This window comes from Nylanderia fulva, unplaced genomic scaffold (genome assembly GCF_048542155.1).
Source record: "Nylanderia fulva isolate GAGA-0341 unplaced genomic scaffold, ASM4854215v1 Scaffold11, whole genome shotgun sequence".
Taxonomy (NCBI): Eukaryota; Metazoa; Arthropoda; class Insecta; order Hymenoptera; family Formicidae; genus Nylanderia; species Nylanderia fulva.
In genome coordinates, this window is record NW_028189302.1 from 3,529,043 (window position 1) to 3,545,382 (window position 16,340).

General features: G+C 31.8%; 3 protein-coding genes across 8 annotated transcripts in view; 1 reads left to right on the plus strand and 2 right to left on the minus strand.

Annotated features, from left to right (window-relative positions):
• The window catches only part of LOC114943155 (spondin-1), a 24,479-nt gene extending 21,163 nt beyond the window's left edge, over window positions 1–3,316 (minus strand). For all 4 annotated transcript variants that reach the window (XM_029318734.2, XM_029318732.2, XM_029318733.2 and 1 more), the window contains exon 1: window positions 3,158–3,316. In XM_029318734.2, coding sequence (XP_029174567.1) covers window positions 3,158–3,226 — 69 coding nt within the window. In that variant the 5' untranslated portion in view covers window positions 3,227–3,316. The remainder of the gene's footprint in view (window positions 1–3,157) is intronic.
• The window catches only part of LOC114943156 (uncharacterized), a 36,611-nt gene extending 25,955 nt beyond the window's left edge, over window positions 1–10,656 (plus strand). For both annotated transcript variants that reach the window (XM_029318735.2, XM_085486439.1), the window contains exons 3-11: window positions 5,991–6,106; window positions 6,355–6,564; window positions 6,743–7,596; window positions 7,852–7,971; window positions 8,201–8,316; window positions 8,430–8,569; window positions 8,738–8,853; window positions 9,110–9,428; window positions 9,627–10,656. In XM_029318735.2, the coding sequence (XP_029174568.2) occupies window positions 5,991–6,106; window positions 6,355–6,564; window positions 6,743–7,596; window positions 7,852–7,971; window positions 8,201–8,316; window positions 8,430–8,569; window positions 8,738–8,853; window positions 9,110–9,428; window positions 9,627–10,442 (2,807 nt within the window). In that variant the 3' untranslated portion in view covers window positions 10,443–10,656. The remainder of the gene's footprint in view (window positions 1–5,990; window positions 6,107–6,354; window positions 6,565–6,742; window positions 7,597–7,851; window positions 7,972–8,200; window positions 8,317–8,429; window positions 8,570–8,737; window positions 8,854–9,109; window positions 9,429–9,626) is intronic.
• On the minus strand, window positions 10,295–16,016 carry LOC114943142 (splicing factor YJU2). Of its 2 annotated transcripts, XM_029318719.2 has the most exons (4): window positions 15,774–16,016; window positions 12,944–13,350; window positions 12,156–12,851; window positions 10,295–12,043 (listed from the first exon to the last, which is right to left on the minus strand). In XM_029318719.2, exons 2-4 carry the CDS (start codon window positions 12,965–12,967, stop codon window positions 11,771–11,773), a joined length of 993 nt encoding a protein of 330 aa, XP_029174552.2. In that variant the 5' UTR covers window positions 12,968–13,350; window positions 15,774–16,016; the 3' UTR covers window positions 10,295–11,770. The 2 variants fall into 2 exon arrangements, with proteins under 2 accessions (XP_029174552.2, XP_085342582.1); XM_085486456.1 differs by lacking the exon at window positions 15,774–16,016 and having other exon boundaries at window positions 12,944–13,363.
• Window positions 16,017–16,340: the final 324 nt, after the last annotated feature.

Genomic DNA, 16,340 nt, shown 5'->3' on the forward strand with positions numbered 1-16,340 from the left:
GTATCATCATTAAAATTTTATATCGCAAACAAATAGAACCTTAAATAAATGAAATAATGTTTCTATTTATTAATTTAATATTAATTCATAATATCTTTATTTTATACCAACTCGTATACGTAAAAATAGTCGGTTTAAATAGTATACCATAATTACAGTGCAATTTCAACTTGTGTGCATTTTTAATCTCGATGGAAAACGTGTTGTTTAGATGCTGTAATTAAAAATGTGATTTTACAGATTAGTTTATTTGTATTTAAATGAATGTGTGAACAAAGAGAAGAGAGGGGGAGAGTCCATCTAAATTTTAGTACACTCGTATTGCTATCGGGATCAAAACTGATCGTTATCGAGTTAAATGAGGTTGCCGGATGAATAAACAGCGGAGTTTAAGAGGGATGATGACGGAACGAAGCGTGATGGAACTAGAGGTGGGATTTACATCGAGGAAAGCGCAACTCCGAACGACGAATTGCCAGCGAGCAACGTCAATATGTCGGTTTGGAAGTTTGGAAGAAAAACGACGAGCCCGATGAATGGCAGGGATCGTCTTGGCGATATTACGAGGCTCGACATCGCCGGATAGAGCGCTTACGAAAGGAAGAGACGTATTCATGCTTTCCTCGATAGACGATTTAATCTTTAACGGCGTAGGATACCGTAATCCTTAATAATTTCGTGAAATGCCCCGTGAGAGATATATCCCTGCATTATACCTTTTCCCTCGTCTCTTGAAAATAGTTTTTCTTCGGATTTTTTTCTCTCTTTTTCTCTAAATGTATTTTTCCACGAGAAATCCGAAGATTTTATATTGTTATACAACATGAATTCTGTTTTACCGAATGCTTTTTGAAGAAAATTGCGTTTTGGTCATGTTAGGACTTGACAGAATACTTTCCCAATATGTGTCTGTTATATGTCACAGTAAACTTTGGACGCGAATTCATTTTCTTTGAAGCAGGCTTTTTTTACAAAAATTTAATAAGTATCTATATAAGCAATTAATAACTAATTATATAAATATTTTTTATAGAAATGTAGGAATTACAATGTAGTATAAAATTATAGAAAATCACAATATATATATGAATTATTAATGGTTTTGTTTTTCGTATAAAATAATATAAAGTACATATAACTCAAGCAACTAAAAACAAATATTTAATCAAATAACAAAATGGTACGTTACACTTCCGAGAATTATAAGAGAGATATAAAAAAAATGTGCACATACACATTAAATACTTCTATTAAAACTCATGTCGACAAATTATTCAATTTTTTTTATGTAAAAGAATATCAAAGCTGGTCTCTACAAACAACGATATATAAAAGCTGATGGTTTTTTTTATCAATATATAGCACACTGGTATTGAGTGTATTCATAAAAAGTATTAATAAAAAAATTTGAACTATCCAGCTGTTCGGTGAAAACTTGCGAATAAAGCATTGATATTTCATATGAAATAGTAGCTGCGCCGGATAAATGCCGCCATCGACATTATTTTGGTGTATCGAAACGTCAATGCGTCAATGGCTGACCGATTTGACGTGTACGAAATTTTTCGTTAAATATAATTCGAAAATGCATATAGAGAACGCATACATTGTATATCCTCCCTGTTTTAATTATTAATAATAATTATTAATAATAATAATAATTATTAATAATAATTATTAATAGTTTTCAGAATTAAATAGTCAAATATATAGTTATTAAATTATCATGATATTTATTACAAATGTTATTCCATTAATACTCATCAAATCATTACTTCAACAATTGATTGTTTCATATGATTTTGCCATGATTATTCGAAGCAATAATTAATTTTATTTTTAACTTAAAATTTGAAATGTTTAAAATATATATATTTATAGAAGAGATATTATAAGATAGTTATAAAAAATTGTTGATACACTTTGATCTCTCTTTTCGGAGATTAATACAATATGGAATTTAAGCCTTCGCAATCAACCCTCTATTCTGAACTTATTATAATATAATAATTTTATGTTAAAATCGTTAATTAACAGCGACCCCAAACCACGAATATTAATTCGCAGTTCGTCGGGATAGCAGATTTTTGATTTGTAAAAAAAATCCGGCGCGACATATTTCCGACAGCACTCACATAAGAAACGAAAATGCACTTCTGCAGCCGCTTGCTGGCAGAGGAATCATCGCGGTTCGATCGTTTTTCATCCAACCTATCCATGTTGCATTGCAGATGCAATTCCTGTCTGCGTCCCTCCCTGCTTTACGCTGTCCTTATCTGTCCCTACGAACGATTTGACAATACGTTCGAATAAGGTGCCTAGTCGTGCATGAGAGAAGCATTCAGCACGCTCGACTAGTCGATAAGCCGATCGAAGCAGCAACAAATATTTCAATCGGGATACACGCAATTACATTTTATTATTATCCTTTATTAAATACACAAATTTAATTTCAATAATTTTAATACAAATAACATATTTACGCATACGCAGGATATGTATTTTGTCATATATTAAAACTTCGTTTTTATTTATTTATTGTTTTTAGTTTCTTTTATTTATTTTTAATTTTTAAGCTATTTAATTTAATATTGACTTTATCTGTACGTAAATATTATATCACATATGTGCATATTGTTATTTTTCATTCTTTATTTTCATGTTATATTATTGTACGAGTTTCATTCAAAACTGATTAGTATGACTATAAATTAGTACAGCTAATTATATCAGCGTTTTTTTATATTTAGCCATTGTCAAAGGATTCTTCTTACGAGCAACTATATATACGTGCAATAAAAAAATGTTATTATACCAAGAATAGCTTCGAGATATATTCAGCATAATCTGTCATTCATTAAAAAAACGTGGTGACATTCGTGTATTATATTGTGTACATTTTTCTTTACCAAAAGAGAACATTTGGAAAAATATATATAAAATTGTATTTTTGAAATAGAAGTATTATATTCAATTTAATCTGTTAAGTACTACTAAACTTTATGGCAGATAGCTGATATTCGGTAGTTAAGCATATTTATTTTAAATGCAAAATTGTCGACTATAATCGATACACAGTCAAGCACTATCAGCTGTCAACTTTGACAGCTGATATCAAGAATAGATTGCAAAGTTGAAAATAAATAAATGTACTCACTGTGACGTTGCTCGTACCACTTGCTATACGCTGCACTTTTTTCTGCTTTTTTTTATAAGTCACGTGCATTCTGCAACACGACAGAGAAACATGCACATGAACACATACAAAATACACGTCCGTCACTGCCGCCGATTTTCGGCTGACTGACAACTGTGACTCTCGCAGCCGGAGTTAATATCAACACCATTCGCCACTATAAGCATGCGCAGTTTGTATTCCGAAAGGGTTTCTTCGCTGTTCGTATATTCATATGAGATGATTACGAGCATCTCAAAAATATACAAAATTCAAAAATCAAAATCTGATGATTATTCAATGCTATTTTCAAGCATATATAATAAACAGGGATGCATGTTTCTTACCTGCGTATATGCGCGGATAAGTAGTTTTTTCTCTCTTTAATTTAATAATTTAAATTAATTTAATTTTTATCATTGGTGCAAATGTTTTTTCGATCGTTTTATTCGTAATCATGCACGTATCCTTTTGCACTTTAATCATTTGCATATTTTTCAGCCTAACTGCTAGAAAACGATATTTGCGGATTAGAAACATATGTGAGATGCAAATGTGATTAAATCATTTAGATAGATGTATTTTGAAAAGTATATATTTATAGTGTTTTCTCCTTTCTCTCTGATATAATATAAATAATTTGTAAATAAAAATTAAAAACTGTAAATCCAGAGCATATATAGGTCTACCGCAATTCCATGATCATTTGTCGTGAAACGCAGTAGTATAAATTAATATTGCTGCGGCCGCCGCGACGATTGTAGACATAATTATTTTCTTGAAGTTTCGTTTATAAAAAAAAGATTGATCGTATGTGAGAATTGTTGATGGAAATAAATTTTTATATTTAATAGATAAATATTTCATAAATATGTGTGTGTATAAATTTATTCACAATTTGTGAAACTTGATTGGCTGCTGTTTGCAATCTTTACTTTTCATTTAAACTTTGATGTATCTAAAAAGTTAAAACAAAACCTTATAATTTGTAATAATTGTAATTTATTTCGAGAATAAAAATTATTATTATTTTTTAGTTTTATCTAGAAAGACTTGGTTTTTTTATGATTTTTCCAACACGTTTCCAACACGTTTGATAATACAGTTTCACTTTTATTAAAAACAAAATATATAAAATTGCTAATTGCATCATATTATGAAACGAATCGTAAGATCATGATTCATATATTTTAGAAAATACATCAACAGCTGGACCATATTATTGCGAGCCATAAAAAAGTCGAATTAAACTGGTTAATTAACTTGACCTTGTTCACTGTCGCTTTATTCGTTCGAGTGTGACGGAATTCTTCGTACGGTTTTTGGCAATTAGTACGATGCCACTTGTCCATCATAATCCAGCCAGCTCTGCGAGTGCGCATTTTCCAGGAAACTCTAACGAATGCTTAATGAAAGCGCACGTGCGTCATGGAAAAGCACGTTTCCTTCGTCGGAAGTGTCTTTTGCATGATCACATTTTTTACAATGTTGAAAATATTAATTTATCTTTCTGTAAAAAAATTATACTATGTTTGCTAAACAAAATCAGAAAAAAATTACTGCTTTTTTACTTGCTGAAATTTTAAATTGCTTCACGAAAAGAAGCCAATTTTCTTTGAATGTCTTTCAATATTTGTTGTATCAGAAAGGTTTTTAAAATTCTATTTGTATAAATTTTTTTTTATGCTCACTCGTGTAAATTTTTTTTATTTTCCGAGATCAAGAAATATTTATTGACAATTACCGTAAAAAGTTCTTATGAAATCTTTCGATAACAATTTGATAAAATATTCTATACACAATTCTATTGAATCAAAATATAATACTTTAATCACATATGCAAAATATTATGCAATATTAAGTTTCAAACGCTACTCTTAAAATTAACGCGTGTATATTAAAGAATTTTTAATCAATTTTATTACACTGTATTTTGGAAATGTCATCGTGCGAACATTCCATATAAAATTGATCTCAATTTCGAAACAGCTCAAAGTCGTCGACTGTCTCAACGCCAGCACGCTCGCTCGTCTCGCGTTCCATCTAATCAACAAAACTACGAAATTGAAACTTTTCTCGCCCTCTTGAAAATCTTGCAGATCTATTCGTAAATCCAGCTGTCACCGATCGCGCCACATTATCGTGAAAAAGGGCCGAAAAATGCTGAGCGAAGCGGCCCCGATAAATCCTTCAGGTTATACGTTACATCCGGATTTATAATATAGAAACTTGAAAATTTTGATGTTTTTTATATTTTTGTTATTGCATATTTCCAACAGCGATATAAAATGGAACGTCATATCTTTAAAACGTTTAACCCTAGAATTTTGAATAAAATTGACGTCATATTATGGTATCTTTACGTTTTTCTTGTTATCTTGTGGCACTGAACTGGATACTGAAATTATTCTAACTGAGCATTTTACTAAAAAAATAATTATTAGTTTCAATTGACAATAATATTACTTTATAATGTTCTAGAATTTTGAAATAATTATATTATTGTATGGAGGTTAAAGAAATAATGCTAACTGTCACAGAATCATTCAGAGTACATTTACAGATATATTCTTCTTTTAATTTCTTATATGTATAATATAAACATAAATTGATTTATACTTATATATGTACTTATATATTTAAGGATGGAGAAAGAAGAAAGCAAAAACATAAAATGCTAAGAAAAGCAAACCTTACAACATCTAAAGTGTACAATTTTATGCAATATATTTAATATATTTTTATATTTAATATATTTTAGTAAAGAGAAATATATACATATATTTATTTATATACTCACATTTATTTTTTATAGAAAAAGGGGAAGATCGCCCGTTATCTAGTAGTTCGAGAAAATCTGCAGCGTTTAATGGAAATAAAATTCACAAGAGTAGAATTCCAACAACCCAGGTCGGGCGAAATGCCATGCAAGTACGTTAATATTACAATACCTTACTAAATAGTTGCTAAATAGTTAAGTTTAATAAAGGAAGATTGTACACTATTCTCAGAACGCTCCGTTTGATTCAAGTGCAACGTATTGCAATCGTTAATTATTTATTATTTATTCAATTAATATTTAATAATTATTATTTTATACTAATTATTCATAATTTATATTTTTTCAATATTTTTTTTATTTTACACTACACATCAAACTCACACTGATTTTTTTGCAGGGCGACTCGCCAACGTACGAAGAGTATTCTAGCAGAATTAGCTCTAATAATAACTCCGCTCGTCGACTAAGCATGAAGGCTCTGAATATATTGTCGCCTAATAGAAAACCAACGAATGCGATTGCCGCGGATAAACGACAGCTGGAAATCCAATATAGCTCGAAGAAACTGCGATACACAAATTTAAAAAAAACCCTCACCGATAAGCAAGTATGAAACGACTTTTCATATATTAAACGAAAAGATCTTTTATCTTCTATATTATTGTAGATGCAATTCAATTATTGTGAATTCTTAATTAATTTTTTCCTTTTAATATATCAGACTTTGAGTAAATTTTTTAATAAAGGAGAACAAAATTAAATTCTTTCCTGTTACGCATTTCCAGAAAATGGTGCAGGATCTGTACGTCGAGATATCGAATCTACGGGAGAAGATAATCACGGCCGGCGGCAAGGACCCCGGCAAGGTCGAAGAGCCAAAATCAATTCAAGTGGAATGTTCTAGACAAAGCCCGCTGATGCCAATCGAGACAAATTTTCGGCATGATTGCGAACAATGGGATCAGATCTGCATGGACGAGTCTATGGTGACCGGCGTGTCGCTGCTGCAAAATCAGTTGCAGGATCTCTGCGATCGCTCTCAAGAGCTCTGTCAACATGCGCTGAACAGGAGTTCATCGTTCGCGTCTTTAGTCAAATCTTGGATGACAGACTCGAGCAGGCAGGACGAGATGGGCAAAATGTCGATTTTAATCGATTACTTGGAAACAGAGATTCAGCAGGTGAACTTTGCGCAGAGCAACGATGAGCTGAAAACGCGATTGAACGAGCTGAAAACGGCTCAAAAGGACTTCATTGCTGAATTTGCGACGAAAGTCTCGAATTTGTGCATCAAATATGACAATCGCGTCGATCGCAAGAATTTGCAGGAGCAGCTGAGCGCCGCTTTGGAGGAGCTAACGGCAGAACGTGAGAAGACGAATCAAGGCAAGGAAAGGATACGAATGATGGAGTCGCAGATACAAAAAACACGAACGAAGATTCGTGAGCTAGAGGGACATGTGGCTAACGAGGAGCTGAAATCGCAGCTATTACAAAACAACGTAAAGTCGTTAGATACTCAATTAAAGCAGAAGGATCAGACAATGGAACTGAGGATGAAGGATATGCATAAAGCGATGAAGAGCAGCGAGAATCTCATAGCGAAGATGGAGAAGCAACGTGACACTTTCGAGTCAAGGTTATCATTTTAGTTATCGAATTATCGTGATTTTTTGCTTTATCTTCAAAAAATCTAACACGAGTCGAATGATAAATTTAAATAAATAAATAAGCAGTTTTAATGAAATTATAGATTTCTATTAAAAATAACTTATATCTTTATTCACACATTAATCATTTATATCTTTAGCTGGAAAAGATTGCTTATAATAAGAGCTTATATAATAAGAGCATAATTGATTTTTTCTAATCTATAGTTTTTTACCTACTTTAGATTGCTAGGGCTCAAACAAAAGATGTTTTGCAAAGAAACTGAAGCAAACGCTACCATTAAGACATTATCAGAAAAGTTCCAAGCGATCGATGAAGAAATCAACGAAGAAAGAGAAAAGAGGTAAGTTACAGTTCCGTCTTTAACATAATTTTTTCACATTCAATATTATTTTCAAAGAAATAAAATAATTATATAATTAATATTTGATAGAATAAAAATAATTTGTAAATTTATATGTTGTAGATGTATAATAATTTCTTGTTTTTTCTTTCTCTGAAGAAACTTCTCAATTTGCAATAGATTTGATTAAAAATGTAATTAAAATTAATTTTAATCAAATTCATTACAGGCAACAAGCCGAAAGCGCTCTAACAGAGATTGAAGAACGCTGCAAACAACTTGAAGAGAAAAGTCAACTGCTCTGCGATCTCGCAAGTGAAAAGAACAGTAATATGGCTGTTGCAGGTAGATAAGCTCAGCAATTTCAAAATATCGAGAAATCTTTGTATTTACAAAATCAAACGATATAAATATAGATATAATATTTATTCATCAAAAATTTCACGATTGTATTTTAGATAACAATCACACGGAGAACGAAATTTGTCTGTATAACGATTTGACAGCGGCTCGAACCGAACTGGAACAGCAAAGGGAAAAGATCAAGCAATTAGAGAGGGAGAAGCAAGAGATTGTCACTGTGATGCATCAGGCGGCTGTTAGTTTGCACTACTTTCAGAATCACTGCTCATATAAGAACTAAGAACTATTCAATTTGCTTTTTCATCGATTTCTTTGCTCATTAGACCATCTTTAATTTTGCCTCTGCTAAATCCTAGTCCACGAAATTAGTTTTTCAATTATTCGTTTTTTTATTCACCCGCAGAGCGATAACGAAGACGAAACGAAGGATAAACTGGCCGCCGAACTTGTAGCCAAGACCAATAATCTTCAGAATTTGATGTTAGAACACGCTCAGTTGCAAAAGATCGTAAGATTCACGTAAGTTCTAGCGTTATTCCGTTAATATACGCTAAATATACAGTATATAATTAATGCTTCCCTTACATAACATATATAAATTACAAAATACCTATATATATATATATATATATATAGGTATAATTAAATTATTTTTTATTTTATACAGAAGTTAGATTGTCCTTGTGATATGATAATTTTTCACATTCTTAGATTTGTTTATAACTTAATGTTTTTTGAATTTGCAAGTCAGATTCTGAATTTCTCAATTATGCAGGCAAGAAAGGAACGAAGTACTAGAGAATCAATTATCCGAAATTCGGCATCATCTTTGCACAAAGTCGAAAGAGAACGACAAAACTGGATTCGAGCTTCAGCAGCAGGTCAACGATTTGCGGAATAGTCTAGCAGAGGCTATGCAGCAGAATCAGGAACTAGAAACTACTCTGACACAGAAGCAGCTGGAAGTGGAGCAACGCGATCGAGTGATGCGGGAGCAAAGCAAATTTCTCAAAGCTAGGGATGAGCTGTTGAGCCTCCTCAAGGAAAGGCAGGCGGATAATCTTGCTAATGAAAACTACGAAGATATTGATGAAGTAACATGAATGACACATTATCCATCATTCTATCATTTTTTTAAAATCTTTTAAGTAAAATTTTTTAAATTTATATTTAATCCACACATAAAAGTTCTAATATATCCATATTTTCTTGTCTTTTCTGATTATATTCTCTGATTTGACACATTAATTTTCCTTGGGGGAGCTTAATTACATTGACAACTTTTCGTTTAGATTAATAAACAGATAATGGCGAAGACTGAAGCGCTCCAGGAACTATATACTACGCTAGAGGGTAAGCAGATGCAAGTGATGCGCCTGGAGAAGCTGGTGAAGCTGCTAGAAGATCAGCAGGATCGGGCACAGGCGCAACGCACGCGGTTGGAGCATCGCATCGCTCAGCTGGAAATGAGCTTACGAGAGAAAAATAAAGACAATCGGTATGTCATGAGAAAATATTCGGATGATAAGCCGCGGCCAAACATCATCGACGATAAATTACGTGATTTTTCTTGCGAGTCAAGACAACCATTACTAAAATCATCCATGCCAACATTTTGTTTTATCGATTCGTGTTCATGCGAAAGATCAAGATTATCGCATAATCGATATCCTCACATTTCACCTGTAAAAAATCAGTTTATTTCATCTGAAAAATGTTATCTCAATGATTGGCGTGTTTCTTCCGATAAGGAAAAGACTTTTGTTTGCGAGCAATGTCAACGCGAAATTAATGAGAAATTTAAAGGTGAAATCCGTAACATTAAAGATTATGAAGTTCCGATTCAGGAATCTCTCTATGGTTGGCTTATGAAATCCTCGGCTTTAGAAGCCTTCGGCGAGCCTACGATTCGGTTAAATAGGTTTCATGATGTGCATAGTTCATTTGAGAAAAACACAGATTGCTTTTTCAGGATTGTTGATCCTCTTATAATTCGCAATAATAAGAAAAACCATAATAGAAAGTCATATCGTCGTCGCGAACAATATTGTCGACCATGTAGTCATTTCTCGAAACGATTTTTTCAAAACACATCTACAATGTTGTAATTTCAAGTATTATCATGACATAGTGTCATGATTTATCATAACTTAACTTAAGTACGGTATAAATTTCTGCTGAGGGGTACCATATAGACAAAGTAATGTCTAAAATATATAGACAAAGTAATGTCTAAAATTATTTAAACATTTTACATCTAAGCAACACTCGCATTAATTTAAATTGAACAATGTTTTTCAGATTGCATAATAATTATATCTTGAAATGATAATGATATATAATAGTTACCTTTTTTCAATCCTGAAAATTTTATTAACATTTTGACAACTTTTGATTTATTAATCTAATAAACTATGCTAATATCAAAATTTGCTAATGTTCATTATTTTTTATTTTTAATAAATTAATCATTAAACATTAAAAAAGTAAAATAAATAGATATCACATATTAATGCACTCAAGACAGATATTTTTTAAATTATTACATGTAGTTAGTATTTATTAGGAAGAAGAGGAAGTTAAACATTCCGAAATCTAATACGAGGCCTAATCGATTAAATTGTTAATATTTTCGCACTTATAGAACATTCTTTTATTAAGCAAAAAACTAATCTATAGTAGTTATTAAGCAAACCAAAATCCTATAGTCCATTGCTGCTTAATGTTGTAATTTTAATTTTTTTAATAACTCGCACAAAGTTTTAGCCTTCCTTTCTCCCTCTAGGAATAAAATGCTAAATATGTGACTGTATATAGCACGTGCACACATACATACTTTAGAAAGAGAGCAGACTTTATTCATCATAATAAAATTTTAAAAATTCTTTTCTCGTCTCAAGTGTATTAATATGGTCTGTTTTAGTAGGCTAGGTACTTGCTGCTACATTGTATGGATGTATAACTCGACAACAGAGTTTCTTATAGAGTGCCTAGCCTTGTAAACAGACCAACTTTCTTTTATGTTTCTGATAATCTAATTCTTTATGTTTTAGGACTAGAGCTTTTGGCATCCTATAAGAAACTCTGTAATCATCGACACAGCCTATAAATATCGATCTGTAAGTCACACTTTAGATTAATAAATTATTTATATGTGCATATACATGTCTAATAGACATGAACGTATTTAAAATTATTTACGAAATTTTAAATTTTATATATTATATTAACATATTTTGTAGTGATAACTATATTTCACGATGTTTAAACGTATTTATAAATACGCCATTTATAGATTCCATTTATTTTATACAACATTTATTTTGTTGAATAAAAATATATACATGAAAAAAATCTATATGTAATGTACATATATATATATATATATATGCAATGTATATACATATATAATATATATGTGTATACATTGTTTTTTTTAATCACTATCGCTACTACTTGAATATGTACCTAATAGTGATAAACTATTACTTACATTAGTTGATTTAGAAACTATATCTGTTGTGTCTGAGGTATTCGTCGCGTTATATTTTTTGTCCAATTGCGAATCAACGCTTTCGGACGTTTTATTTTGTGTTGACTTTGCATTTATCTTTATACCAATATTACTTTTTTTCATCAAATTCTTCTTAAGTGATGATCCTGTATTTTCCGACCACAATGACATTTTTGTAGATTTCGTGGAATTTTCCTGTTAAAGCAACAAATATTTAGATTTAATATCCACTTTATTCATTGCTTTTTTTCTGGATGAGAGTAATAATAGATAAATAATAATTTTATTAAATGTAGGATTAACTCACCTCTTCTTTATCATTTGTCTCATCTGTTTTAAACATTTTTCTAACAGGTTCAACGCTTTTTTCTTCTTTCACTTCTTCAATTTCTTCTATAACAGTTCCAGTTAATTGCCTTTTACCAAATATAGATTTAACATATTGCTCGTCCAATTCTTCTTGTTCTTTTTCTGTCCTCTGTCTAGCAGCCTCCGTATCATATTGCTCCAACATTTGATCGTAATCTATAGTCTGTTGCCTGCGGTTTAAATCCTTCAACTCTTCCAAAGATTCTAACAGTTCCAATTCCTGTTTAGACTGGAGAGTTCTCTTCTCTAAAAGCTTCATCGGATTGGTTGCTTCCTCCTCTTTCTCCTCATCCTCCTCTCTTTGTGCTTGTTCCTCAGCCAGTTTTAGAGCCATAAAATTTCTCGTAGCACCTGCCTCAATCTCGTAATCTGTGTTTTTAGGATCTGTCTTGAAGGATATCTCTTGTAAACAGCGAGTACACTTAATGTAGAACCTGTAGATGCGTATGCCCAGATAATCATCGTTCTCGACATCCTCTTTACGAGCATTGAATTTCTTCCCCTTATAGATATATTCACCGCATGTTTTGCATCGCATATTAAATGGCGCCATTAATCGCACGGTGTATTGACGATTTCTCGCCAATTTCATACGTGGGATTTTCGACGGATCAAAATCCGGTGGATAGTATTTCTAAAATGCAAAATCACAAATATTGATCGAAAAGCACAAACGAATATAGACATATCGTAAATAATAATTATTTGCGTCTCTTTCGTACTTACGTTCAAAACTTTACGCTCCGACATTTTGCGGCTTTAATTCGATGTATATTATATATATGTGTAAATTAAAATTTGTTCTATTCTTAAAATTAATTTGCACAACGAATAGGCCACAATATCGAAAAATTTAGGTTATGTTAGCTCCGTAGTGGAGACGCGAAAGGTTACGACAGTTCGAGCTTCGCGCTGTCACCTACAGATGGCGCCACTGTGATGGAAGAGCGTTGCTACGTAGAGCCTACGTCATTCCTTCTCCCCTTCGCCTCTCACTTCACAATGTTTAACGCAAGTGTAACGTTCGCGGCGTGTTTAAGCTCGTTTTGTTGTGTAAATGCGATAATTCATTCACCCAGAAGAGGCATACGTAGCATCAAAAGTTGAAGTACAAGCAGTGAGTTAATATGAACCTAGAATTTAAGACGCAAACTGCTTTTGCAGCGATTAAAAATGTATTTGTTTGTTGCAGGTCGAAAAAGGGGGTAAGTGCAACGATAGCCAGGCAGCTAAAACAATAATTAAGGAGAAACGGTGAGTTGATAGAAAATTTTCAACATCAAAAGGTATTGCAAAGCGAGCGAAAAGCATTTTTCGACGAATTGAGCAAATATTAGTCTGCATTTGATTAATATTCTGCAGCGGATGCTATCATTCCGCGGTGAGATTTCTCTCCCCGGCTCCGGCGAAATCTATAATATAATACAAGTAAATATGGCGCGCGATGATCATTGGGAAATTGAGCGAATTTATCTAGCGCAGCACAATTTTGTTTTTCTGAGAAAAATCAACGTCACTTTTTCGAAAAAACCATCCGATTACAAAATAGATAAAATTGACATTATCTGTCCTATACATCTCTATATATGACCATATATATATATTATAAATATATATTATAAATATATATATATATATATTATAAAAAAAAATATATATATATATATAGTTGGAAAATTAATTCTCTATCTCGAGAGATCCTCTTTAAGACCTACCCGGACGTTTCTCGCGCTATTTCTCTTTCCTTTTTGATTTTTTTCTGGCTCTCTAACATAGATTTAATATCCCGCGGATATAATGTGGCTATTTATGTGTGCGTGAGACCTTTCCGCCCCCTCTCTCCGAAACGCTAGAAGGAACGAGCGTGTATGAAAGCATCTCTCGGTGCCTTTCGCGGAACGGAATTCAATTCGTATACACGTCCTGTACAAGGCAAGGTTATTCAGCAAGGTGCAAGGATACCTCGGATAGAGTATATACGTCGACTCGGGTTAGTCGATCGCGCGTAAAAGCCGACAAACAAGAGCTTTGTGTGCTTCGGCGAGGTATTGTATCCGGAAACATCGCGAACTAGCCTTCGCGGAATTAGAAGAATACGCACGTCTACGAACACGCGTAATAGTCCGTACATCTCGAACAGGTTCTTCTAGGATTTTACATGAGTTTTAGAGCTCCGTCGTATTGTCCGAAGGTTGTCTTTGATTAACCGCACTTTTCTTTACGACAAAAAATTCAGATTCCGGAGTTCAATAGATTCTAATCTTAACAAAACTATAGGTTCGTGTATTCACATTGCACAATAGAAAGAATTTATATTTTAGATTTATATTAAGAAATGTATTAGATAATTTTCTCTGACATATGTTCTCTACATCTTAAATAAATTGCTAAATAATTTCTAAATTAATAAAAAAATTTAAAGAGGATGTGTAAACGAAAAATACATATGTACCTATATATATATATATATATTTTTAACAGTCTTAAATACCCTTTCTCTATTTTTTGTTCTGGAGTGAAGCTAAGTAATTGTTTGCATCTTTTTCAGATTTTTTGATTAATTTAGAAATTATTTAGCAATTTGTTTAAGATGTACACAGAATATACATCAATGAGAAAATTAATAAAATCTAATATATTTTTATAATATAAATATATAATATTAAATACGGATTTTTTTTAGAATAAATATCGCAAACACTTGTGAGCTTATATTTTTGTTAAAATTAGAATTTTCTTATGTTTATGGAATATATTTGCGTCAATTTTATAAACATAATAACAATTTTGTTTAGAAAAATTCTCTTCAACAAAATATATTCTATAAATATAAGAAGACTCTAAACTAATTTTCTCTTTGACATATATATTCTCTAGATACAAATAATTGTTAAATAAATTATAAATTAATTAAAACATTTGAAGAGAATGTGTATAAGCGATTGTAATTAACTGTCTCTAGTATAAAAAAAAATAGAAAAGCTATTTAAGACTAACAAATATATATATATATATATATATATATATATATGTATATATATATAATAACAATTAAGTGATTGTACACTGAAAAAAAATTGTTAACTTGACTAAACGTTTTAATTAAATTACTATTTTGTTAATTGAACATGCTTATATTAGTATTTAAGTCACATATACGTTTTATTAGATTTAATGTTATATTTAATTGAAATACTTATATATGTTTAATTAGCAAAGTAATATTTAGTTGAAAGATTTACTAAAATTAACTGTTTTTTCTTCCCAGTGTAATTAGCTTGATTTCAGTACAAAAAAGAGAAAAGGAATATTTTAGACTAACAATATCTATAATAATAATAATAATAATAATTTTATTAGAAAAATCCTCCAAGAAAATATATAACATAAATACGAGAATTTCTTTCCTTCTGGACTTCTCGACTAGGACGTTTCCTCATTTTTTAAATTTGCTTTCCTGGTATAATTTCACGGTAATAAATTCACAAGTATGCTTTTAAAAGCACTTGTAATTCATGGTCGATAAGCATGAAAGTATTTTCTGGTCAAAACCTACCGCATTGAGAATTCTCAGTCATTGGATAGCTCGTCCTTCGGGTCTCACGGACGACAGTGTGCATCGCATCCACCCCCGAAAATACGTCGAATCTGCGTCGATAGGGCAAAAAGGACGAGAAAAAGAACGAGGATATGAAAGGAGCGAGCGAGGGATAAGGAGGTCCTTCGCGCGCGCATAAAATATTTCTCGGGAAGCCGAAAACTGAAACACGAGCTGCGACCGGAGCTCCTTTCCTCTTTTTCCTCGAGAGGGATAACTGACGACCTTCTCTCTGTGACATCGGAGATTGCCGCCATTTCGCGGTGACTCCCTCTTCTTCCTCTTTCACTATCTCCATTTTTATTGTTATTTGTCTTTATTCATCTACGAATTTTTACATTATGTTTAGCGATAAAGACGATATAATCTATTTTTAGCAGCTAAATATTTTTTTTGTCTTGATTAATCTATTAAAATCTTACAAGAATGTCTAACAAGAAAAGGATTGATGTTATCACTCGACTCCTATTGTTGAGTTTATCTCTGTTGCACTAAATTTCTTAGAAATCCGTTAAAGCTTAAACC